Source organism: Budorcas taxicolor, chromosome 12, assembly GCF_023091745.1.
Source record: "Budorcas taxicolor isolate Tak-1 chromosome 12, Takin1.1, whole genome shotgun sequence".
NCBI lineage: Eukaryota > Metazoa > Chordata > Mammalia > Artiodactyla > Bovidae > Budorcas > Budorcas taxicolor.
The window spans coordinates 11,571,195-11,580,134 of NC_068921.1; the positions used below are offsets into that span (position 1 = coordinate 11,571,195).

Genomic DNA, 8,940 nt, shown 5'->3' on the forward strand with positions numbered 1-8,940 from the left:
CTCTGAGTGTTTCTGGAGTGGGAGGCCTAGCCCACGTTGTTTTGATGGCAGTAACTCCTGGGATGGTGTGATCACCCTGGCTGCCATGTGACAGAATCTGGCCTGACAGGTGGTGTAATACTGTTGTTTAATCTAACAGCCTTTCCCCCCATTCCCTAGGAAGGAACCTTTGAAATTTAACTAGATACATGCTGACCCAAAAAAAGACTACCTCTCCAAGGCCCTCCTGCAGCTCTGTATGTCTCTGAGTTAGGATCTGGCCCATGTCATGTGACTGAAGCAGTGTTCATAACCTCCCTCACACGGAAGGGTCATGCCCTCCCCTCCCCTTTCCTCTCCTTTTAATGGCTGGAATGTAGACACAAGGGTGAACCAGCTTGGGCCATGTGGGTTAGAACAACACCCTAAGGGTAGCAGAACAAAAAAACAGAAAAGCCTGGGTCTCAGTCAACTTTCTAGATAAAATAACAGATTGGACTTTCATAGGAGAAACTTCATATTTATACAATTATGGGTATCTATTACCAATATATTCTAAGCAATGTAGAAAGCAAGGGAAAACATTACCCCGTGATATATTCTCTGTATAAAGAAAACCCTGAAGATATTGAGACTCTGGAGCAAGCTGTACCTGAAGTAAGTGCCATGGCTGAATTTTTCAGCCACAATATACAAAAAAAAAAAAAAAAATTCTATTTTCTTAACATGATCTAAATTAAGGTGATGCTGTATACAATTGAAGAGTTCTGGCTCTTCTCTTTCTTCAAGGCACAAACATACCTGTTTTGGAAGAAGTACTTTGCCTGACAATTAAAGTCCTTTTAAACCGTTCCCCCACAATTAATGGCCTGCCCAAAAGAATATTCTTGATACGGAGATTCTATGCATCAATTTTAGATTTAGAAGTGACAATGAAAAACGGTGACGCCATTAGAGACAGGCGACTCCCCACAGATGAGGCTGCTTCAGGATGCATGTCTCAGATACGGATGAAATGTTACACAACAGTATCTGTCACTTCCCCTCTCCTTTGCCTTGCACCATATTGAGTTCCCAAAGTTGAAAATGTCTGATGGAATGGAAGCTTGATGAAATGGGTGAGTGACAATGGCTCAGAGTAAAAGAGAGGGGGCCTTGCTCCTATTTTGCACAAACCTACTGCCTCCATGGTATTCTCCATGGTATTCCCGAGGTTTGGCAACTTCTGTGAAGAGTGTCTTTTGTTTTTTATTATTTTAAAAAACCCAAACAATTGGCTTGTATATATTGAACCCTCTAGTTAGTTGTAAAAATGACATTGATGCTTTCAAGTTTCTACTGATGGTCACATTTTCTATAACCAAAGCTGACTCCTAACACTTCCTGGCTTTATCATATTATTTGTAATAATAAATGTTCCTTTAAATTCAGATAAAATGATGAAAAGGGTTAGAGCTTTTATGCAAGTATGGGGAGGAGAGACTGTCATGAGTGCTCTTATCTTAGGTCTGATGAGCTTCAGAAGTCGTCATACTTGTATGATTTCAGGGATGTTGTGACATCGGCCTTTTTCTTAGAAGTAGATCAAAAGTGTTCCCCAGATTCTCAACAAGATCAGTACAAATACTTCTGCTTTATCCTTTTGGAAATCCAAATGCCACTTATCTTTTGAACTTAAAAGAACTTGAAAAAATTTGGGTCCTTTGACAAAGCTTTTCAGCCTACAGGGATAGATACAAAAGATAATTAAGGCCATTCTGAAGCTTACAAAGAGCAGGCCTATAAACATATTTACTAAAAGATGTGCTGATTAATTGGAAAACAGGGACAAGGGTACTTTCCTGTTAAGAATAGATTTAAACACTGCTAGTTGCCATTCACTGTACAAGCAAGGGTTTTATATTTTATACACTTAGCAGAACACAATGAATTGAAAAGTCAGAAAACCCTGGATTCTAGCATGTTTTATTGTAACTAATCACATACAAATCACTTATCCATAAAATAATGATTAACAACTATTCTCTAGTTCACAAATATAGCACAAAACCAAAGTTCTTCCCAGGAAAACCTCTTTGTAAACCAAGATATCACCACTATTTAGCTTAGGCTTTAAATCAAAGGTTGAAAATGACAAGTGGAAAACATGTTTTTTATCAATCAGTTGCATACCTTAATTCTGCAGAATTAAGACCCGGTTGAGATCATCACTGTTTTATTCCAACTTGATAAAAGGAAAAGCTATCAACAAGAAGTAACTGGCAAAGAAAAAGTTGGCCAAAAAATAATCCTATGGATAAACAGCTTTGTGTTAAGGACAGTGTCCAGAAAAACCCTGACGTCAAATGAAACAAAATTTAGCCTTAAGCAACTCAAAGCAGTTTGCCCTTCTGAAGAAACACATACTGGTTGGACAAAGTGAGCATCTTTACTAAAAATGTTGAACAGGAATGTCTTGTAGAATCTTCAAACAGCCCATTAAAATGTCTAAGAACAACTTGTAAAAAACAAAAACACCTTTTATGTCTTCCTCTTTCTGGTTTCATCCTATGGTATTTCGATAAAAATTTCCATTCCCTATCAGAAAGATTGCATTCCTCTGTACTCTCTGCCAGGGTGTAAGAAATGTTAGCACTCTGTCACTGGAGAAAAAACAGAAGGGGAATTAGCATGTCACTGAATGAAGATTCAGAGAGAAAATTCTGACTGCGTGTAGAGAAAGTTATACATCATAAGCGTTTGATGACTTATCATGTGTATGTATCATGACAATTATATCCAATAAAAACCTCCAGAGGAAAGCACTTACATTTTCTTGTATTTAACAATGTAAGTTTTGTGTCATTTCTTCTCTGTTTCTGGACTTTCTTTCCCTTACATATGTTGACAGAAACAAAGACTGAAGCAGGGTTCATAGAGAAACACAGGACAGGTACAAATACCATAATAAAATAGCCTCGCACACCACTGCATAGAGAAATATTTTAGACGAAATATACTTTCACTACTGGCCCCAAATGCTATCATCCACTTATGTTATTTAACTGTAAACTTTTAATAGAAAAATACCTTTAAGCTGATAATAACATTTAGCGACTTACAAAACTGACAGAATTTTTCAGTGCTACACAAAACAATTCTATACACGACTTAAAGTTTGAAAATTCTTTGCTGGCACTTGATTTTGAGAGTTGATAGACACAATAACTACTGATTTCAATAAAATACTGTTCTTAACCTGTATATACTTTCAAAACCAATATTACTCACAAAACAGTAAAGAATAATCACACCTTGTTGACAAATCTAAGATAAACACCAAAACTATACAGCCAAAACATTTTAAGAATCACATAAACTTTTAAAGACAACGGATAAAAATTTTCACAATCATGTCCAGTGAAAAATTATTCCTCTGATTCAATGAAGCATTTGTCAAGTATAGATTTAAAATATGAACCTACAAAGCAAGTTAGTTTTTTAAGATTTTTAGATAATTGGTGACACTATTAGAATGGAATTTTTTTAGATGGAAAATTGCTCACTATTTGCAAATACATGTTATGTTACAGATTTAAACTGAAATTTCTGTTCAAACAGAATCATGTTTTTTTCGTTTTTACTTTCAGCAAGTTTATGATTTCTATACATTGTCACAAGTGAAATCACCATTTAGTCACATTAAACATATATATAATTTTTTTTCCACAAAAGAGGAGAAAACAGAAATAAAACTTAGCAGACTATATTTGTTAGAACACTTTTTGTAAAAACCCACTACTTTAAAGTTTTGGAAATCTACTACACTGCTCTGAAGGAAAATATATGCTTTCCCACCCCCATAATTCCTATCCAATCAGTTTTTTAGTGTAGAAATTAAAATTCAAGTTGAAACACTTGTGGCACAAGACAATGTAAGATTTAATCATAGAAGACTACTGATTACAATTAACTTATATTGTCAAACATAAACATACCAAACAAATCCACACTGGACTTTTAGAACAGTAAATTATTAAACAGGCTGATTTCTTTTAAAGATGTTTAAATTCTGTGATATTATATTAGTATTTCAAACAATACACTTTCTAAGCCAAACTTGAAATTCATCAACTCTTTTTTTTTTTTCTTCCAGCAAAGAGAAAGGGTATCTCTTTCAGATACTTTCCAAAGCAGTAAAAATACCTTAGTGTTTCAATTTATCTGTAACACACTCTGCTGTGCATTTCACTGAGGGGCTACCTGAACCCACAAATCATCATCAGATAAAGAGCTTGAGCTCCCTGATTCAGAATCCAGCTCACTGAACCCACCTAAATCCCACTCAGTGCTGGATTCACTAGGTACTTCTTCCTCCTCAGTGAGAAAACTCTGACCAGGTTCAAGACAGGAAGGATAAACGCGAGCTGAGAGGCAAAAAAAGTTAGAATCGAACTGGAACAGGCCTAATGTGGTACCTATATTAATCCACTGGTCACCCCTAACATCGTATTCATACACGGTCACCCGGTTCTTCTTCCACTGCGGGGTGCGGGAGGTGATCAGCAACAGTTTTTGGCCATGATTGATAATCCGGTAGTTGTTAGTCTCCGACACCAAGGGGATGTTATTAATCTGCCTCCACTCTCCTCTGACTGGATTGTACACCTTCATGACAGGGATGTCGCAGATGCAATAGATCTCATCGTTGAAGACACAGGCTTCCTGAAAATCATTGCGCTTCAGAGAAACGCACTTCAGCCACATATTGTGGCTGGGATCAAAGCAGAACATGCGCTTACTGTTGAGAGCGTACAGATAGTTCTGAATGACCATCAGGTCAAAGGAAATAAAGGAATGGGGCAGCGGAGCCACCAGCGCCCACTGGTTCCTCTGGACACTGTAGCACTCCACCTCCTTCAGTTTAATGCCGGTAATGGGGTCCCGCCCACCCAGGATGTAGATGTAGCCATTGAGGTATGCCACGTCCATGCCCTCCCGGCAGAGCAGGCGGTCAGCAAGCTGCTGCCAACTATTCTGGGCTGGTTTATACACCCAGAGATCCTTCCTGGGCTGGGCGGCCAGATAGATGTCATGGTCTGGAGAGACACAGACAGCTAAGGTGGTCACAGTCCTAGTGTGAGCAAGGCAGGTCAGAGGTGATGGCACTTTGTAAATATCCCCCGAGTATGGGTCACAGCACAGAAAGGGATCTCTGGGATGGCCAAAGAAGATCACCATCTTCTTGGCATACACACCTAGCCTCTGAGGTGGATGATCAGCCATGGGCACAACGGAGCTGCTGCTTCCACTGCCAAGAACAACGTTAAGGACACTGCTGCTGCCACCGCCACCACCACCACCACCACCACCACCACCACCACCACCACAAGCAACGCAGCTAACAACGCCACTGCCACTGCTGCCACCGCTGCTCTCTGGCTTGGGCACCAGAGACTTGCACAATGTGTCACCATACCGCATCTGCCGGGCCCCTTCAACGAGGTCCAGACAGTACTTCTCCACCACGGTGTTGGTCAGCAGCTCTTCCAGGTAGCCCCGATCTTCGTCAGAGAAGTGGGTCCAGCGGACACACTTGAAGACTTCTGCGGCGCTGGGACCCCGCTCCTTGGGAGCCGCCTCCAACCACTGCACCGCCACATGACACACGGTCTGCTCGTGCTCGATGTTGAGGCTGTCCAGGCGCAGGACGGTCAGCAGCTGGGCCAGGGTCAGATCTGCCAGGGACTCTTCGCGAATTGGACTCATCTGGCTGAGCTGCTTGAAGTTGTGGGCTATAAAGGACTGGGCCTGTGATCGCAGCTTGCGATGGCCGAAGGCATCAGCAAACTTGAAGATGGCCGTGCAGTTGGCCAGGTCAAGGCGGCGGGCTAGGAAGGAGGCACAGGCTTCCCGCACGTACTCCAGCTGCAGCATGTCGGAGGCTGCATAAAGGCGCTCCACGTTCGATTCACTCAGGGACACGCGACCGGTGTAGCAGTAATCGACCAGCACCTCGAAGGACTCGGCGTCCACGTCGTGCATGGTCACGTTCGTCTGATGGCTCTCGTACATGCCGCCGGTGAACATGCTCTTGAAGTAGGGACACGCGGCCGCCAGCACGTTACGGTTGCAGGGGAAGAGGCGGCCCGTGCCGGGCCCGCTGCCGGGGGTGACCACCTCGATGGTCACATCGCAGAGAAGCCGCGCATCGTAGAAGGACTTGAGCTGGGCCAGCAGAGCTGCAGAATGGCCCGTGTCCTTCAGCTCCTCCGGGCCCGTGAAAAAAGCCGAAACCGTGGGTTTGTGAACCCTTTTGGGGCGCTTCCCGCCGCGGGGACTGGCGAGGCGGCGAGAGCGCGAAGCTTCTTCCCGGGACTGCATGATGGAGAGAGCGGCGGAGAGCGAAAGATGAGAACGGGAGCAAGGACCAGGTTCTGGCGCCTCCTCACCCTCTTCTCGCTGACGCTAAGACCGCGGTGTCTCCGGAGAGACTGCAGCACTGGTCCATTTATTTAAGTCAGCCCTCTGCCGCGGTGCCGCCTCCCTCGATCGCGTAGACCGCGTCCAACTCACCGGGTTCCAGTTCCACGCCCTTTCTCCGCCTCAGCTCGCCCTCAGAGGACCTACTGGCTGGAAGCTAGCGATCCGCCACCGCCGCGCCGGCACCACCACTAGGCATCCAGGAGAACTACGGCTCCCAGATTGCCTTTCGCGCCTCGAGGCATGCCGGGACCCCGCGGACTCTGCGGCACAGGCTGCGGCACCTGCTGCGGCACAGGTTGCGGCACGGAAACCGCTTTGCATATCGGGAGTAGTAGTAGCTTCCATAGCATCGCGAGATTTGTCGCCCGTTCATTGTTTCGGACGACGAAGTTCGAAATGGTTAATTCTATTCCGTTCGGTTTTATGGTTTCGAACTTTGGGATTGGAATTCAGACTAAATGCCCGTTGTTGTATTTATCAGTTGTCTGGCTTCTGTCAGAGCTGCCGCTTGTTTTTTAAAAACGTTAATGGCACTGGTACTTCATAGCATTGTATGACGATCGAACTAAATTGCGTAGATGATACACGCATAAATCGCGTAGGTGATATACGCATTAAATCGCGTAGGTTGGCTCTCCTTGCTTTAAATAAATATTTGTTGATTAGCAGAGTAATGTACTTATACGCAGTACCCATGATATAAAGGCTTAATGAGTTTTAGCTTTTCTTCTAGCGTTCATGAAGAATGAAGCACCCTCTCATTTGAGACCATGAGCCTGTGGGGAAATTTGAAAAACCCTACAGGTTTCTGCAGAGATACCTTTTAAGTTTTTTTGTTTTTGCTTTTAACAAATAGATTTTTAAGACCAGTCTTAGGTTTACTAGAAAATCCAATAGAAAGCTACAGGAAGCTCTCATATACTCCGCCCCCTCTCAGTTTCACCTGTTTACAACATCTTGCATTAGTGTATGCCCTTGTTAAAAGTTATGAACTTACAGTGATCTATCATTAATTAAAACATGTAGTTTATATTAGGATTTACTCTGTTGTACAGGCATGTCATGTATGTCATGTATCTATATAACATGTGTCATGTACATGTATGTATGATGTACATGTATGTCATAAATATGTCATGTACCTATCATGACAATAATACACAGAACAGTTTCACAATCTTAAAAAATCCTCTGTTCAACCTATTTATGCCTCCCTCTCCTTGCCTCCCAGCCCTTCAGAACCATTAATTTTCTTATTGTCTGGTTCTATCTTTTCCAGAATACCATGCAGTTGGAATATATATTCTTTCACTTGGCAATATTCAATTCAGATTAATAAAGCTTTCTGTTGAATTTTCTAATAAACCTTAAAATCTTATTTTAAAATCTATTTATTAAAAAAAAAAAACAACCCAAAGCTTAAACCTGCAGGGTTTTTCAAATGTCTTTTCATGGCTTGATAGTTATTTCTTTTCATTGAATAATATTTCATTGTATACCAGTTTACTTATCCATTCACCTACTAAATGGCATTTTGTTTGCTTTGAATTTTTGCAGTTGTGAATAAAACTGCTATAAACACTCGTGCTGGTTTCTGCATGGACATAAGTTTTCAGCTCATCTTGGTATACACCAAGGAGTGTGACTGCTGGGTCACACGCTAACACTATGTTTAACTTTGTAAGTAAGTGTGAAAATGTTTTCGAAGGTGGTGGCTCTACTGTTTTGGATTCCCACCAGCAATTAATAAGCATTCTGGCAACCCACTCCAGTACTCTTGCCTGGAAAATCCCATGGACGGAGGAGCCCGGTAGGCTGCAGTCCATGGGGTCGCTAAGAGTCGGGCATGACTGAACGACTTCACTTTCATTCACTGGAGAAGGAAATGGCAACCCACTTTAGTATTCTTGCCTGGAGAATCCCAGGGACAGAGGAGCCTAGTGTGCTGCCATCTGTGGGGTTGCACAGAGTCGGACACGACTGAAGTGACTTAGCAGCCGCAGCAGCCTCTTGTTCCACATCTTCCCTAGCATTTGGTATTGTCAGTGTTTTGGATTTTATAGTGTGCAGTCTTTAAATTTGCCTCTCTGGAAAAAAATTCTGAAAGATCTGATCATATTTTAAACATCTAGCAATATCTACAAGGTTGTTCAATTGTGGTGCCAGAGAGCAGTAGGTATGAATTCTCCCAAATATGCAAATCAAGAATATTAATAGATGCTTTGGTGGTCTCATAGGGTCTGTTTCCTGTTCTGGAAGTATTGCTAAAGTATTTTCATTAATTCTCTTCATAGAAATGCTCATAGCTAGTCCAATACGGCTCCTTTCACTACCATCCCCAAATTAAAGATTCTGGAATTCTAGTTATTACGGAGAATTTTAAATAAAAATACTTAACAAAGAGACTTTGTACTGAGCCAGCTCCTAAGAGCTCAGCATCATACATGCCCAAACATCCTTTGAATTAGTCTGGTCTAACATATGCTTTACAAAAGT

General features: G+C 42.2%; 1 protein-coding gene across 1 annotated transcript; it reads right to left on the bottom strand.

Moving 5' to 3' along the window:
• Positions 1–4,206: 4,206 nt before the first annotated feature.
• KBTBD6 (kelch repeat and BTB domain containing 6) lies at positions 4,207–6,342 on the bottom strand. The gene has a single exon (XM_052650300.1). It carries the CDS (start codon positions 6,340–6,342, stop codon positions 4,207–4,209), a length of 2,136 nt encoding a protein of 711 aa, XP_052506260.1.
• Positions 6,343–8,940: the final 2,598 nt, after the last annotated feature.